General features: G+C 41.2%; 1 protein-coding gene across 1 annotated transcript in view; it reads right to left on the bottom strand.

The window, feature by feature from the left end:
- Positions 1–3,255: 3,255 nt before the first annotated feature.
- Positions 3,256–18,433, bottom strand: part of il1rapl2 (interleukin 1 receptor accessory protein-like 2) — a 487,645-nt gene continuing 472,467 nt past the window's right edge. Inside the window, exons 11-17 of the mRNA XM_008282278.1 lie at positions 10,526–10,671; positions 10,361–10,438; positions 10,154–10,270; positions 6,832–6,954; positions 3,800–4,039; positions 3,607–3,637; positions 3,256–3,344 (exon numbers count right to left, since the gene is read on the bottom strand). Coding sequence (XP_008280500.1) covers positions 3,256–3,344; positions 3,607–3,637; positions 3,800–4,039; positions 6,832–6,954; positions 10,154–10,270; positions 10,361–10,438; positions 10,526–10,671 — 824 coding nt within the window. The remainder of the gene's footprint in view (positions 3,345–3,606; positions 3,638–3,799; positions 4,040–6,831; positions 6,955–10,153; positions 10,271–10,360; positions 10,439–10,525; positions 10,672–18,433) is intronic.

The raw sequence follows: 18,433 nt of genomic DNA, 5'->3' as shown, positions 1-18,433 counted from the left end.
ATCGGGACGCTGCCCTGGAGCTAGGTCTGGAAGATCGGCTCGTTGGCGATCACCCGGTAGTTGGGCATGAGCTCCGTGGCACTGCCCTCGAGGTTGCCCACCATCTGCAGGAGGTTCCATAAGAGCGCCCATGGCATTGTGGGCTGGACAGCAGCCAAAAGTTCGATCCTCCAGTTGAACAGAAGTTGAGAAATATTGGTTCGCCAAACACATTTTCTTAATCAAGTTTCTCTGAAATGTAAAGAAATGCTTACTACCAGCATTGGCCTACTGTTGTGACAGTCAAAATTACTTCTCTATCCAAACACAATATGGTTTTAAAAAGTTACAATCTCTTAATATAACATGGTAGAAGACATATTTAATGCTTTAAATTATATAAAACTAGAGTAATTATAAAAAAAAAAAACAAGGCAAAAACAACAATGACAAAAGAAGCTTTATAGCAAATAGTTCATTAGTTACCAAACCGCTAATAGCATTATGTCTATTCAAGACCATAGTGCTCAATGGGTAATAGGATAATAGAAGAGTGTGTCATCAGCGTAACAAGTATTTTAAAAAACAAACAAAAAAACCCCAATTGATAGGATAATAAAAGACAGCAGGTACATCTTCAAGGTGCTCAAACTTGTATTTGCCAAACTTCTAGCTTCGTTCTGTCATTATAATGTCATTATAATAAGATAATAGTCTTCCAGTTCTACCTGCCATACTTACTGCTTAGCTTTAAGCGTGGCATCCATCTTCTCTCACAGTTCTTAACAGAAAATGAATGACTTCATCTCTCATAACGCTAAACATTGCTCATGAAAACATTTTCAAATCCAAATGATTAAGTTTCAAATGCTGTTTTATATTTCGTAAATACCATCCCAGCTTGCTGAGTTCACTATGTTTGCCTGGGATGTATCACAAAGCTGCATAGTGCATGATTTGGTTAACTGTTGTGAGCTCACATTTGGTCATTCGTTTGCATGGTTAAAATAATGTCGACAAGCTTTTCACTCATATTGTTTTAGTTATTAGTTATATGTCTTTTCTATTTACTGACTCACAGTCCCAGACTTAAATCCTATTGAGTTTGCTGTCCCTCAGTTCAGCTGAGCTCAGATTAGCTCAACTGAGTGTGAAACTGGTCGCAGTATGTATGAACCCGAGTCCATTGCCAGTAAACTGAACAGAAGCTTCCGATTAGCGACGTCAATAGAATTGTTACAAACCAAAGTTTTTGTGATAGAGGAAGTGGGCTGGTGGTGAGAAGTGGATTTCAGACAGAAGGAATGGGGCTGGTGGTGAAGCAAACCCATAGTTAGAGGAAACAATAAGACACAAGCTTGCAAAAAAAAAAGCAAGAAACAGAAATTGAGAACAAAAACGCTAGTGTTGGTGGGGAGGAAAGTGGAAGAAAGAAGAAACAGCAGCTGAATGTGTGAGACAACAGGCCTCCGAAATGTATAAAACAACTCATATAATTTTTATTTGCTCTCAGTTAAATTATTTCAACCAATATATCCAAAGAATAGTCAAAGAAATTAGCAGAAACTAAAGGACAACCACTATACTGTATATTGCCATCGAATATAACAACTCAAATAATTAATTATTGTATCAAACAATCTCAAATATTCAGAATTCATTGGTTCTAATAAGACAATGACAGTACCTTTGTGTAAATTCAAAACATTATCCACTTTGCTTAAATATTATGGTAATAATTCTTGTTTTTTAAAGCTCACAAAGAAGAATGTGGTCTGATTCAGCTTGGAGTACAGCTTTTTACGCGGTGAAGCCCCCTTTGGCTGACTGGTTGTGGTCAGGTTGAAAACATCAGTCCGTTAGCAGGGTTGTACTGCCATGAGACATCCATCCATCCATCCATCCATCCATCCATCCATCCATCCATCCATCCATGAAAAGAGGAACAGAACAAAAGCGATTAGAGGCTCTGGAGCACACACACTAAATGTGGCTGTTAACAGAAACTGTAGGGAACAAATCACTGTCATGTATAGGTCTATACATAAGTTATGAAAGCTGTACAGAGATAATCGCAACAAACAGACAGTAAAAACAAAGCCTGGTAAAAATTCTCACTGACCTTTCTAAAAGGATAAAACAGAACCGAAATAAATAATAGAAATGTTTTTGGAGGGACGCCTCCTTTTTTCCCTTTATCAGTTTTTATCGTTACGCCATGGCCAGACAGAAAACAAATATACCGTATCAACATAAGATGTTTATTAGCCTCCGTATTAAAAGAGGCCGCGACAAATGATTGTGTCATTTACTCTTTTATCTATGTTTATTCGATTATTTTTTATCTAAATGGGTGGTCATGCAAATAGAAAAAAAGCCAAGTCCTTTAACGCTTTTAGCTCGGTGGTAAAAGTTGACAGTTCATCTCTTGGCCAGTTCGCTTCTTGGACAGTTACTGCGTTACAAGGTGATGAGCTGGCTGGTTTCCAGGTAGCTAGCTGTAGAGCAGTATTTCAAGAGGTTGACTAGTTGTTTTAAGGTGGTCTGGTATTCCAAAATCATTGCTTGATGTCTGCCTCATCTGCCCGACAAGCCACCTAGTCAACAGGTAGATGGATATTCTGAGAACTCAGACAAGAAGATCGACTGGTGGTCTGAGATCGCGCTACGTTGGTTTTCACAACAGCTGGTGTGTCAGGAGAATTAAGAGAAACCTTCTTGTGCTCCGGGGTCCAACTTGGCAGCTTGTTGGACAATCAGAGTACAGCTCCTGCAGATACCCATCGATTCCCACTTCATTGACTTTTCTAGTTCTTAAATCCACACATTCGTACCCAAACTCAGCATGACCAGTAGGTAACTTCTCTACTAGCGTGACCCGGACACATGTTCTTCAGTAGCATTCCTTTCCAGTGCTCATCTTCCTGTACATCCCAGTTGGTGTCAGTCCGTAACCAGTCAGTAGGTCCAAAACCAGAGTGCAGTATAATCGGAATCTGTCTGTAAGCAGTCTGTGGCCAGTGTACCCAACAAGTGTGAAGCCAAGCCTTATGCAGTCTTTAAGTAGTCATTTCTTCCCAGCGTACATTGAAGTGGCCCAAAAAACAGTCCGCAGGCAGTTTCTCTCTCGAAAGCCAGTCCAACGCCAAGTCTGTACACGGTCCAAAAAACCCCACTGAAAACCAGTCAACCAACCAGTCTACCCAAAGCCAGTGAAAAGCAGTCTGTGAGCCGGTGTTTAGTCCAGCACCAGTTGAGCAGTCCATCTACCAGATGTCAGAGCTTAGTTCTCTGCTGGTGAGTGGTACGAAGGTGCTGTTCAGGTGGAGCTCTGGCTTCTTCCCAAGCGTACTGCTCTGAGGCACCTGGGAAACACAAAGTATCGCAGAGATTAACATAAACTCCCCCGCATTGTCACCGCTAGCAAGAATCTACAGCTAATAATAGAAAACAGGTGCTTCATTCTACAGTATACAGTTCTATTGCATGCCAGTACTGCACCATGTCTTTTACATATGACAACAGTATTGCACATAACAAGTATTTCCCAGTCTGTTAGAATAAATAAATATTTCAGGGTGGATAATATAAAGTTACTATTTTCCTTCTATATTTATCCAAACAGACCTCTTGTTCCCCAGTGAACTGCTCTGAACCCCTGGGGAGAAAAGAGGGGTTTTAATTTTTATTGTGTTTAAACTCCGAGTACATGCAAGCAAACAACAGCATGGAAATTGAAGAAAAGGATACACTGTGCAGATGTTGGATGCTAGAAACTAGAAGCGACAAGAAGCACGAGCAACGCAGTCTCTTCTCTCACCTGTCCATTCAGCAGTGTCATAGGGATGTTGCAATAAACGTGGCGCCCCCCGGGGCCCAGAGTGGAGAACTGCACCGTGGAGGGGGGAGGGAGGGGAGGCGACATGGAGGAGGGCTGTGGGGGAAGCTGGAACTCGTAGCTGCGACAGAAGTGCCGCATTTGGGCTGCTGTGGCAGTGTGACCCCCTCCCAGTGGCAAGGTCATCTGGTTGTAGTCGGGGATCTCCGTCGCCAAGGCAACCTGTGGATGAACAGCATCACTTTTTTAGCCGCTAAGGTGTGGTATTGTAACTGTTAATGCCAATACCCTGAATGGATTTTTAGACTCTGTTTAGTTGCTGTATGAACTGTGCAAACAAGCAAGATAAAAAAAAAATATCAACTCTGCACAGTGTTAAAAATACATTTTCTGCTTCGGCATGGATGTAAACAGTGTAATCCTTGGACCCAGGCTGATAAAATAATGAGGCAAGTTTTAACCACCAGAAACAAACTATGTAGTCCAACCAGCATCTTTTAAAAAGTAGTTTCATACAGAGGTGGAAATATAAAATATAAGCAGTGCAGCCAGTGTATCTGCACTAATATCTGTCTGATGGAGCCTGTACGTGGGCCATCAAATAGTGCACAGAGATCAAGAAACTGCCTCTCCTATAATTATGTTGACGGTGTGTAGACAGAAACACTCAACCCTCCTGCTCTGGTCACCGATTTAACCCCTAAAACTCACCTCTATGTGTCACAGTCACATATTTAGATGTTCTCTTCCTAAATGATTTAGATACAACTCCACACCACCGCTTCTTCTTGAAAGTGTAGATCTATAAAGTCACCGCCTCTCTCTCCATCCAAATCTCCCCATTCACTGCAACTCAGCACACCAGCTCACCAAGAACTCTGCTCAAATGCTGTCAAACTGCAGGTGGCGGGTTGTAATATTGGAGTAGTTCAGCCATACATGTTTGAATCTTAACGTGAAGTAGACAAGTGATACAGAAAGCTCCACCCTGCAGGTTGGCAGGATTGGTTGTTTCGGTTTGTTACGTATAAAGTGCTGGAAGTCTCAATCGGTGTTGTTGAGACTGTCATTAGTACGCTGCAGTTTTAATGTTGAGATGCTCAGCCATGTGGAAGGTTTATTTCGTTTATGATGTGTTTTCTAAAAGATAAAGATTAAAGATTTTTAAAAAATTGATTTTTACTGGAGGAGGCCTTTAAAATGCAGTTGGACTGAATCACTTATTTGGCTAACTGATATTTGTCATTTGTACTCATCAGCTCTTTTTATTCAGGACAGATGACGAGTTTGGTTAGGAGGAGGTACAAGTCCTATGTTGGTGCATGTTCTGACCCTGATCCTCCAAAGATCCTTCGCTTTAGTTAACTCTGACTGAGATTTGTTTTGCAATTATAGTCTCTGCTTAACTTGCTTTAACGATATGAATACATCGATTGGCGGGCCGATGGATCGATCTATATCTACTGTGGAGCGGTCGGTGTCCGGTTGTAAAGCTATGGATCAGTTCATTGGAGCTCTGATATTCAATATGGCCGCTCCAGTCTTGCGAGACTCCAGCTGTGACGAGAGTAACGTATGACAGTATGGCTGACAGCACCGGTGTTCCAGGTTAACTGGCGATGCTTCCTGTATTTACACTCCAGATGTTCCGTTCGCAGATTTGTCCCGACCAGATCGCGTGTGAGTGAAGATAAAGATGCTACATGAAGAGGAATTTGCCAAAAAATGTAAACATCACTTGTTATTAAGTCTAAATCGATGTCTGTATCATCTACAGACAGCAAAACCAAGCGTGCTGGCCAAAATTTCGGTGAGAGCATTTGACACCATGTGGTCCAGCGGTAAAAATATGAGTGCAGAGTTTTACTCATTGTGCCACCGATCAGCTTGACTAGGATCCCTTTTCATTTCTATACATCTTTTCCATTCTGTCAGGTGTTTACAGGGCTCCAGACTGCAACCATTCTGGTCACATTTGCAACCTCCTTTTGAGAGTGTGCGAGCGTGTACTGTGTTAACCACAGTGGTGGAAAGCAGCACTTTTAGAACTTCGGTGGACTGTGGTATTTGCACTGTAGAGCGCACCTGCATTCACTGTCTTCTATGAGCAGAACAGTGCATGTAGGTGCACTCCACGTTCTACAAAATGGTTTAATCTGGGATAAATCTGACGCTAGAAGGCTCCAGTTGAACTATTTTCTAAGTATTTTTTGGTCGTGTGAAATTCAATACCGGTATGAGCACACCGCGGCCACTGAGCCGCAGCTACCACAGTCTGCAATGTGGGGCGTTTAGGGAACATCTGTAAATTGGAGCGTCTATCGATAAGCAGATGTTCAACAAGTGATATGTTTTTGCCTGTGACAAAGTGAGAGGCACGACCAAATAAGGACGTTGGTTGCACCGATGCTACCAGTGGAAAAGTTAGTCTGGAGACCTGGTTGGAGCCTGGTGGTTATTCAGGAAACCCCGCCAGATCAACTGCTGATAGTCACATCTTCACACAAACACACGCTTCCTGTTAACAACACACAAACCATATTGTTGTCTGAACAAGCAAAACCCACAACACAGAAACACGTTGTGCTGCGTGTCAGTCTGTGCATTCAGTGTCAGAGATCCAGAGCAGAACCTGAAGCTTAACTCGGGTTTGTTCACTGAAAGGTTAGGAGTTAGATGAGTGGGGAGGAGGACTTCATAGATCTGCAGTGGTGGAAGCATTGGTGTAGAGTTAGATTTGAGCCAATTTATTCAGTCAGAATATGCAAATATGCTGATACAGAGACATGAGTTTTTACGGGTTAAATCAGCATTTCTACAGTATGAATAGCAGTGGATCATATAAGGTTGTTGTGGCAAAGAATGATCTATAGATTCCACATCCTGTCTGTAGTACTGTGTTTTCCCGACTGTGCACTGGGGTCGATCTTTATTAAATGACACCGCTGGTTTCAGAAACACCAAACCTGTAAGTAATGGCATCAGTTTGAAGTCAATCAGATGCACTAACTGACCTGATGATGTCCGTGGCGATTCTCGTTAGGGGGCGCCAGAGAGGCAGAGGTGGTTGTCATGGCGATAGTGGAGACGGTGGTCTGTAGGTCACCAAAGAGGCCCTGTTCACCAGAGTCCATGACCTGTCAACACAGAGGCGCCGTTATTTGGTTTCCATTTGGTGTGTTAAAATATTAGAATGATGATTTTCCTTGCTGTTGTTTTTCTTCCATGAAGTGTTCAAATCCAACAACAAAACAACCTGGAACCAGTCAAGTTGCTGTTGTCTGTGTGGAAGCCTCATAGCTGTACCTTTCAGATGGATTAATTCATGTACAGTCGTGACTCGATAATCCGACACTAAATGTAAAACTTTCTTTTATGTCGGATAGCAAGGCTGTGGATTGTCAAGACGGAGGTCGAGATAGAAGGAGGGCTTGATGCTTGAAGGCTCATTTGTTGTTAATATTTATAGTTGTTATAATAACTAGTGTATTGTTAGAACACTACGCATCGCTGGATTTCACATCTAATTGACTGGAGTGATTGTGCACGGGCCGTCGGTTGACATCAAAGGTAAGTGGTCCTAAATCTGACAGGTATCTGATCTTTTGCAACTTCTGTCTAAACGGCACTTATCTGACCTACATGCCATTGATACATGACAAACTAGGGCTGGTACGAATAGCACTTTCTGGATATTTGGGCCCAGCAATGATGAATATCCGAATATTCGGCATGGTCGGGGGGGGGACACTTCCACCCGGGGGATAAAATTGGATTTCACAAAAAAATCTGAATTGAGCAGTAAGTCCTGCAGTCTGAATGTAGCCAATCTGTGGGATTGTTCAGTCAGATAATACACCGTTATCCTGATTGGTGACATAAAATGTCATGTTGGAGTCAGAATCCAAGGCTATCGGTATGTTAAGGATATTTTTATGAGTTCCAGTCGTGTTTCCTAAAAACCTGTCGGATAGCAAGGTTAGGATTGTTAAGTCACGACTGTATTTGTTTTCTGTGTAGGATTTTATCATATAAACATATATCTTCAGTTAATTTAGCCACGTTTCTCATTGAGCAGCTCATATCAGCTCATAATGTGAACAGTCTGTGTGCAGAAAAAACAAACACTGTTAAGCTATAACTAAAGTTTCTGATTGAAGCCAGCGGTTTAAATTATAGCAGAAAGATAGAAATCTGAACAAGTTTTCTAAAGTTCTCTTTGTTGTTGACTTCGACTGACGGTGTCCAGTTGTCAGTGAACTGGGGCAGGTAAACAAAAGTCACTTTGACTCAGGCGGTCTGTGAAATGTCATCCTACAAGGTTGGGAAATGTGGTGGCAGCGAGGGGTCACAACACACCTGATTGCCATTCAGTGAGTGTTGCTGAACATGATGGATGGCTCGACTTCTTCAGCATTCTTGTGCAATTTTTCAAAAAGCTAGGAAGTGTGTTTCGTGGCCCATAAATCGAAGTGGCGCTTCCCCGCCTCATTGTTTTGTATTAGGCTTTCCGAGCATGAATAACTGCGGACTATCAGGTGTCAATGTCTATCCACTTAAATCCACAAGACCCTGGAAGTTTGGATTGTTTTGTGTGTGTTTGTGTGTTTTTACTTTGTTGGGGGTGTGAAAGTTTGAAAGGCGCTGTCCTCTGCTGACTGTGATTCATATTTGGTGTCAATAAGCAGCATCATATGGACAGTGGTGCAGTCCCCCTGTTCAATAAACAACGCCTCATCTGATAAATACCTACATTACCTGGTAAGAATTAAATAACATCAGCTGTCAAGACGCTGAGAGACGTTCAGATTATACCGTCCTAATAGCGGCAGTCGTATAATCCACTCTCTATTTGTTACTTGATGATTATTCTTCAGCACAAAGCAGCAGGAAAACATTTATTTGCTAATCAGGGCATACACCCCCTGAGGTGTTAACACATGGTAAACATGTACGCAATTTGCTCACTGTGACTCCAATTTTAATATATTACCTGTGTTTAGCAGACATTTCAAAGGCCATCTGTCTGTGGTGAATGTATGCACCTCAGGGGAGAGTACATTTCCATTGTATTACGGTGTATTATGGTTTCTAGGCTCCTGGACAAGCGCTGCTGTACATTGTGTTATTTTTGTCTTTAAACCTGGAGCTGTACGCTGTATGTACGCTTTTCAAATCAAGTCCATTTTCTTTATATATATATATAGCTGCACATGTGCTCAGACAGGCAGCAACGACATCACGTGCAGTGCGTCAAGATGGGATAAAACTAGTCCAATCCAATTTAAAAACAAAGTACAATAGAATAAAATACTACAACAGGACAGTAACATGTAAGATCAGTTTCCAAAAACTAAATATGAGATAAATGTATAGAGTTTTAACACCATTAAAAGCAGCCAAATGCCATCGAAAACATGCACATGCACAAGTTTTATTTTTTTTCAATCTACTTTAATTTCTGAACAAATTTTAAATCTGCTTTATCTTCTTTGGCCACATTTGGGTTTAGCAAAGAAGAAAGCATTAATTTATCATCATCATTACTATTATTGTATTTATTTACCTCATTTGTTTTAATATTTTTATTTTTCACTGGATATTCTAAGCTTAAAATGGGCTGTTGGGAAAGTGACAGTGATCAGTCAGCGCACAAAAAAACCCATTAGTCTTATTAGTTTGGCCTATTTGACAGAAGCCCAGACATTTTCCTCTTATTTTTGACCATTTTACAAACAAAAAAATGTCTATTGTGCATTTGCACGTTATTTTGCACATCATACAGTTTAAAGGCAACGCTACCAAATACTAAGGAGATGGATGTAAACTACTGACTTTGGAGAAAGTAATAAAAAATTCTCTAAAAAAAATGATCTCTCTCATTATTCTGGCATTTAGCACATAGAAATAATTTTGGTAATCCAAACTGACCTGAAACAGGGAAAGTTTAGGTTTAATCCATTTTAGTGCTGCTGATGTTCCTTTAGTTCTGGTTTAAAGTTTCCTAAATCCAGCTCGAATGTGTAAATCACTGTGAAAATTATATATTGTGGTGTACACGAATTCTGTGGGTCTCACACACAAAGGACACTATTATTTTGAAGGGGACAGGGGTAAGGTTTTCCGGGTCGTGGGAAAGCGGATGTGCTATAAAAGGCTTTGCACTGTGAGTGAGTTTTTGCTGTAAGTGGAGTCCAATAAAGGAACAGAGACTCAAGCTCAACTCTCGTCTCCCTTTTTATCGACTTCCACAATATCAAGTATAACATATGCACGTATTGTGTACATGTGTAAAATATATGACAAAACCATGACTTTTTGCTCATAGCAACATACCTGGCGTCTGGACAGCGTCTCTCTGCGTTTAGCAGGCATCTCATAAACCACCTGTTTCCAAAACTTGGAGGACAGCTCGTTGCTCTTAGGACCCCTCCACTTGATGATGGATAAAACCTGAAGACAAGAAGTTTTTTTTTTAACTTTAGTCACCCTTCAGTTCCCCTCCTCCTTCCCTCCATCCAACCATTCATTCCTTCTGTATACCTTGATGGTATGCTTGAGTGCTTCCACCTCTTGGTAGTTGATGACATTCTTCAGGTCTGCACACTCTATCATGATCACCTGAACGCACGGAAACACACAAGTTAGAGATGGTTCTGCAGCTCTTCCTCTCTTATTGCCTCGTGTCCCGTTCCCGGTCTTCTGTACCTTGATCTCGCCGGTAACCAGCATGGAGTGGAGGCGTGTCTCTATCTGGAAGATGCTCCAGCCTCGTTTGGCGACAAACTCCGGAGTCAGAACGATGATCAAACGTCTGCTCTGCTCCACGCTGCGAGCCAGGTCCTCGATGTAGGCTGAGAAAGAGACAAAAACAGCAAAATCTGTCAGATTGATGTGAAAAACTAAATATTATCGGCATTTTCTTACTTACTTGTTGATAAATAGAATGAAAGGCAGAATAAAATAAAACCATACAGTTATATTACTGTCAATAATGATGTTTACTCCAGTTTTGTCATAACGTACGCTAAGTTTAAACAGAAATATACATGAGGAAGATTTAGTATCTTTGATTTTTGTTCTTTTTCCTTATAATCATAGCGATAAAAAGCTGCAATGGTGAGATGCAACAGAACTAACACAACAGGAAGATGGTAAGGGAAGCCTTACGGGATTAGCTTAGCTTAGCATAAAAACTGGGAGCAGGAGGAGTAAAGACGGTCTGGTGCCAATTAAACTAAACTAAAAACAAAAACTTTTTAACAACAACATTTTTAAAGTTCACTGATTAACAAAGAAAGCATCAAAATATTGAACTACTTTTTTTCTTTTTCAACATTTGTTATCCCCAAACAGCCCCGTATAGCTTCCTTTAAGATGAGTCCAGTCTCTGTCTAAACCTTCAGTCCTTTGGTCATGACCTCTGGACCCATTTGAACCATAGACTGTATAGAAACGAGAGATGTAGCCCCCCGATCTGGAAAGTGAACGTGGAAGTGGTTTAGTCCTCCATTGTTGTGGCCCAATTTAGAGGAAAATCGTCAATAAACATGAAACGTTCTAGGGTGGGATTACCTTGTGGCTGTATTGTCTTTGGGTTTGCCAATCAGATCTACTGCTTGTTTGTCACGTCCACTTTCAACAGACCCACATGGCTTTACAACAGTCCATGTTTTATCATACAGTCTGTGATTTAAACAATAGAAGACCTGTGACAGTCTGCAAGCCAAGATCAGAGAGGCCTGCTACTAGTTACCACTCATTATGTTTGTGTACAGTTAAGTAGATGAACAAACACAAATCCAGAATTTGCTTTAAGGATTTAGAGTCAATTTTAACATGAATGTCAGGAAAAGAAGACATGAGTCCACAGTCGGATGTTCTCTCCTGGTGTCATCATTATTACTTTGTTATTTTTATTTTTAGAAAACAGGAAGTTTTCCTCCCCACATGTGGTTAATTCTTTGTAAGAGTGTATTTTAACCCAAATCATCATCTTTTCCTAAAATTAACCAAACAGCGAGTAAAAACTGGACTTAAAGTCACAAAATTCAATAAAATTAAGTGAAAAGTAATGGTTTGACACACGACACAAACCTCAGGGTAGACAGATAGATAGATAGATAGATAGATAGACTGACTGAAGGTATCCATTAGCTCACACGTTACAGTTAAGAAAAATAAGGAAACTAATGTGCAAAATAACGTGCAATAAGACGCTTTTATGTTGGAAAAACTATACATCTGTTGGCATCTAATACGGACATGGGTGGCAACAAAGCAAAATGACACCTTGTGTTTTATCTCTGAGACAAACACCAGAATTTGACCCCCATGAATGACAACAGGTTGTTTATTATCCTGTTACAAATGGCTAATTTGTAAAATATACTTAACCATCTGCTTCCTCCTGCTTCTAGTCTTCATGCTAAGCTAGGCTAACCACCTCCTGACTCCAGCATACAAAGGAAATCATGCAGTGACTAGTAATAGGTGTACACCCCAAACCAATCCTCTAAGTTTCCCTTATGCCTGGATGACCTGGAAAAGCTTCAAAAAGAAGATTTCACACAACAACGTCTGAGTTTAATCTCCTCATACAGCACCTGCCTTCCTCATCCCGGCAGCATCCCTCAAGTCATTTTGTCCATAAATGTCTGGAGTGAGTGACGGGAGCGTACAGCGGAGTGACAGAAGTGCTTGTGCGAGGTTTTGGGCTCTGACACAGCACAGTGAAGTCAGCTCTTAAACGGGGATCAGAGCTGCGCCGAAACGCCACCATCAGCTCTTACTTAATAACTAAGGGAGGAAAATGTAAACTCGACGAGGAGGTGATGAGATGTGAAAAGTGAGTCAATCCGAGGCGGAGCTGCTTTTATGTGTCATTAATGTGACCTCCAAAGCCGAGCCAGGAGACAACAATCCCCTCCGAAACGACCCATTTCCACTCATTTGTTTGCAATATTCTCCCGAAATTGCTCGTCGTTCCTCAAATGTGTAGTTACCGAAAAATGTCTGAAAACCGCGAACAACAGATTCGCCTCCTCTGCGCGTCTCTCCGCTTTCCCCCATCGTCTCTACACTTGCTAACTAAATTAATGACAGAGACTCTCCAACAACACATTGCAATTTCACGCTCAATTTGAGAGGCACAAATAGAACAGAACATCCGCAAATTCAGTCTCTTTCTTTCTCCTCTCCGGTTTGCTTTTTCCTTTTTATCTTCCTCCTCTGCTCGCGCCTCCCCTCCGCCGCCCTCTTGCCCTTCACTTCCTCTTCCAACCGCTCCCCCACTTGTGAGGATTATGTAAATCAATTAATAAAATAACACAAACCAATGACCCCGTCCCCACCTCTTTCTCTCGCCGTTATTTATTTCCCGCTCTCTTGTTCATTTCCGAGGGCTAAGTGGAGTGGATAATTGAATGGTGTATTTTAGGTCGCGTCGCCGTGCCGCTCCGTCGCCGGCTTTGGTGAGCGATGAAAAGGCGGCTCTGTCTCGCCCTCATTCAGAGCGTTCTCCGCACCGTGGAACCCGTGGACCAAATAGGACTCGGACAAAGTCGCGTGAGTCGATGCGCACGGCGGACATTTGTTTTTTAGGAAGTTTTCAGGGCAGCTTTGGGAGAAATATGACTTTTTCATCCGTCGTCTTGGAATGAGGCGTAATTTTAGCTAAAGGGCAGACTGTGTGGAGCACCGCCATTCATTATGAGCCGTATTTAAATGCATTTATTTATGTATTTTAGGAGAAAATGTTAAATAATGCAAAGAACGCACATTAGTTCACTCCTTTCCAGCCACGCTATGAAGTTATTTCAGTCACTGTGTTGTTTTTGAGGTTTTTAGGACAAGGAGAATTGTGAGTTTGGTGAGAAAATGCTAATACACAGGAGGTAATGGCTCAATATTTTACTTCATGCATTAGTCTTTTGAATTAACCGCTGAACTCACAGACTACTGAATCAGTTTTACTATGTTTTTTTTAAGCACTGAGCTTCTATATCACCTGTTATTACACGTTCAGGCCCCTAAAGCACACGGTCACCTTAACTTGATTAATAGTAGAGCACTACAGCGAGCACACATTGATCTGGTGCCACAGCAAGTTTACAAGAAGCTGGAACCAGAAGTTTACACACACTGTATAAAAACCTTTTTTTTCTCTATCTGACATTAAATCAGACTAAACTTTTCCTTTTTTAGGTCAGTTAGGATAACCAACATGATTTCTGTTTGCTAAATGCCAGAATATCGAGAGAGAGAAGTTTTTATTACTTTCTTCAAAGTAAGAAGTTTACATACACTAAGATTACTAAGCCTTCAAGCAGTTTAGGAAAGGGGGTGATGGCATCATGTTGAGGGGATGTTCTGCTGCAGGAGGGACTGGTGCACTTCACTAAATAGATGGCGTCATGAGGAAAGAACATTATGTGGAAATATTGAAGCAACATCTCAAGACATCAGCCAGGAAGTTAGAGCTTGGGTGCAAATGGGTCTTCAGATGGACAATGACTCTAAGCATACCCCCAGATTACTAAGTGGTTCAAGGACAACAAAGTCGATGTTTTGGAGTGGCCATCACAAAGCCTTGATCTCAATCCTGGAGAACATTTGTGGGCAAGACGGCCAACGATCCTGACTCAGTTCCACCAGTTCTGTCAGGAGGAATGGGCCAGAATTCATCAAACTATTGTGAGAAGCTTGTGGAAGGAAACCCAAAACATTTGACCCAAGTCATACAGTTTAAAGGCAAGGCTACCAAATACTAAGGACATGGATGTAAACTTCTGACTATGAAGAAAGGCTTTCTCATTATTCTGGCATTTAGTAAATAGAAATAATTTTGGTAATCCGAACTGACCTAAAACAGGAAAAGTTTAGCCTGGTTTAATGTCAGACAGTGAGAAAAAAATGGTTATGTATCTTTTTAAACTTCTGTTTTCTACTGTATAGTTTCTGTAAAGATGAAACATCCTCGTGGTTTCTGACTTCGACCGCGTTGTCCACAGTTTGATTTCTTACCAGATCGGTTCGGTCTCTCCTTTGAGACAATTTAAGAATCTTCGTCTGTTAATATGTTTGGTACGTACTCAAGTTGCAACCAAGATGACATGCAAAAACCCCCCAAACAGTCATTTTGCAATGATTTTGACAGATACTGTGACTGGAAAATGAATCACAATTTTAGTGGGAAAGGTTTTATGAACAATGATTTCTGCTGCAAACAAACAAGTTCCCTCACATCTGGAGAATATGATTTGTAGGCTGGAGTGTCTCTGTAGCATCATAACAGTGTGTTGTGACACATCACATTTTACCTTTACTCAAACAAAAACTACGACTCCTGTGGTTTGGCTGTTGCACTCGGCCACGTTGGGATTTCAGTAATATTTCAATTAAGCATCCAGTCCTTGTGCTGACCATCAGATTTTGATGGAACCATCTGTTTTAGCGGTCGGCTGCAGTATCTAAGCTAACCTGTTTGGCTTTTGTGGTAAACGTCCTGCAGATTGAGGGTGGAATGCATGCAGTTGTTTAACTTTGCATCTGAAGTTCAATTCAATTCAATTTTATTTGTATAGCGCATATTTACAACAAGTCATCTCATAGCGCTTCACAAAGGCAGAAACACCCAACAATCCAAAACATTTGGATTCCCTATAAGCTTCAGCAGTCCGCAACAGTGGGAAGGAACCGAAAACCCCCACAGGGGAAAAAAAACCTCCGACAGAACCAGGCTCAGGGAGGGACGGCCATCTGCCTCCACTGGTTGGGTGGATGTAGGATGAATTATACAATTTAGTTTACAGTTAAACAAGTTATTAGAAGTCTTGTGATATTAAAGTGATATTAAAATTCTATTCTATGCATGTTGCCTTCATCGTCAAACTAACGCATTTATATGTCACTGCGGTGTTGTTGTTTGGAGAAATGACGCACACACCCACTTTCGCTTCCTGTTCTGATCTTATAAGTAGTTATGGGTCCTTCCCGTATTCGTCACATCCCTTTCATGTGGCTCTACAACTAAACAACCAACTTTCCATCTGTTTACGCTTCAGTAAATTTCCAAACGGGTTAGTATAGGCAGGTCGTTATTTCTGAACTGTAAAAACACGTGTCTAGATGGACATTGTTTTTATTTTAAAATAAAAAAGCATTAGGGCGGACGTAGCCTGAGCAGTAACCAAATCAGTTTTTAGTCTTTTATAGCAAGACAGCATTTGCATTTGCAGTATCTCTTGAAGAAGCTGTTGTTGTTGTGGAACAATATGCTAGCAGATACTATATGTGTGCATCCAGCAGACATGGAGCAACATTAGCATTCACCTGCAGCCATCAGTGTGACCACCTGGTGAATCCAAGTCCAATATTTACTCTCCTTTAAGCCCACTGTTTGGTTTTCACTGACGACTGAGTGAAATGTCCCAAACAGAGCCGAGCTCAACTGCAGAGTCGGGCGCTGACTGTCCCTGTGAGAGACGCCATTCACATGCAAGTCGTCATATGAGCCACTGGTAATATAAAAGTACTGATTATTGCAGCTTTAATGAGCTCCCCTATTGCACAAAACATCAGGGAAGCCACACGTGTACATACATGTAGACGCATGAGCACATGTAACAACGTGCCTGCTTGTATCACACAGGTGAAACTCACTACTTTCCAATCCACAAGCTCCATTCATCATCCCAACAGCTAGCAAGGCCAGAGATGAGGATAAAGTGATGGATGAGGTACGTGCCTATCTGAGAATACTGACACATCTGTATATTACATTACAATATATCTGCCTATTCTCCTGAAACAGTGCATGTTCTGCATACTCTCTTTATTTTTCCAGTTTTCCAGTGTTCAGTGTGCATTCTGAGTGTACATGTTTGACTGTAAGATCATACTCCTCAGATAGAGGGTTCCTCAGGGATGCATCCAATTTATTGTAACACAACATTTACATGGTTGGTTGCAGAGAGCAAACAAACCACCTTTTTACAGACCGACTCTACACAACATACCATTTACTTTCACAGTGTTTTCGGGCAGCGAGTGGTTTTCCATTGGTTTTAACATCATGTTGGATTCAATACACACCTTTGTGGGTGCAGCCAGTCACTTTTCAATGCTGCTTGAACTGAAAGATGGATTAAAAAAAACTTGGTGCCCATGTTTTCAAAGTGGCTCCACATTGATGACAGACAAAAACGGCTGCCTGTTGGCTCGATGAAATATCCGCTTGCTAACATTTTTGTTGAAAAAAGAAATGATGACGATATTTACTGCAACTCCACCAGGAGATTTGTAAAAAAAAAAAAAAAAACTGTGTAGACAAACCCTTCTGTTGTAATGTGACTTTGTCTTAATTACAGCTGCCACTCTCATTAACATGCATTTAAACTTTATAATGGTTCATGTTTTTCACCTTATTGCTGCAGTTAGCTATCATCTATCCCATTCATTATGCTCATTGTACTAATGTAAGGTTGCATTCAGGCTGAAAACAGACATAATATGATCATAGACTGTATAAAAGTTGGACAAAGCAACCATGATGTCACCCATTGGTTTGTGGACGACCATTTTGAAGTTTCAAGTTTGAAATTCAGCTGTCACCATCTTGATCTTTTGTAATCAAACCAGAGTGGTGGATCTGACACAATTAACAGCTATTCAGTGGTGGCTTGTCAAACTCAATGTAGCCACAAACGGCCTAAAGCTTACTCTGCTTTATTGTCTATTACCTCTAAATGGGACCATAATTTACTCAATGAGCATCATGCAGCATTGAAGGAGACTTTAAACTAGCGATTGAGAGCATAAACTCATTAGAAAAATGTTCCCTGAGGAGACAAATCAAGTGAGAAGCAGGATCACTTCTCATAGACTTCTGCACAAATTGGCTTCTTTTTGCAGCCACAGGAGTCGCCCCCTGCTGGTCATTTGAAAGAATGCAGGTTTCAGTCATTTATGCATTGGCTTCACTTTTAAGATTTGGAAGCTGCATCCATCTTTTACATAAAATCTGTGCTTGAGGTGGAGGTGCAATTGAGATGCGTTTCAGTGACATAAGAGGTCAGTTCCTATGGCGATAGCTTTCCAGACAAAAACAAATGAGTTGTTTGGTAAATGGTAAAAGTGACAGAGCTGCCATGCAAGGCGCTAATCTGCCATTGGGGGTTCAGTGTCTTGCCCAAGGACACTTCGGCATGTGGGGGGAACCGGGGATCGAACCGGCAACCTTGCCATCAGTGGACCGCTCTACCACCTGAGCCACAGGAGGGGATGCTGTTGAGGAGGATGTGAGCACTGAGATGAACAGATTTTAAGGAAAGGAGGTCATTATTGGTAACATGGTAATCCTCGTAGCTTCAGGAGAAAGCAACTGGACTTCTATTTATGGTTCTTGAAGATGTCTCTCTTTGGAACTGAAGAAGTCCAGTTGCTGCATACTGAAGGATAACCTACTGAAATTATTATTATTATTATTATTTTTATTTTTTTTTAAATCTCCACATGATTCCCTGTTCAACTGCTGCTTCTAATCACCATATTAATACACGAGGAAGATATACAGAGATCTCATCAAGGTGGTCCTCAGGTCCAACTTAGTGGAAC

Source organism: Stegastes partitus, unplaced genomic scaffold, assembly GCF_000690725.1.
Source record: "Stegastes partitus isolate 25-593 unplaced genomic scaffold, Stegastes_partitus-1.0.2 Scaffold265, whole genome shotgun sequence".
In the NCBI taxonomy this organism is placed as follows: domain Eukaryota; kingdom Metazoa; phylum Chordata; class Actinopteri; family Pomacentridae; genus Stegastes; species Stegastes partitus.
Note: the sequence above shows the minus strand (reverse complement) of the source record. Positions and strands in the feature narration are given on the sequence as shown.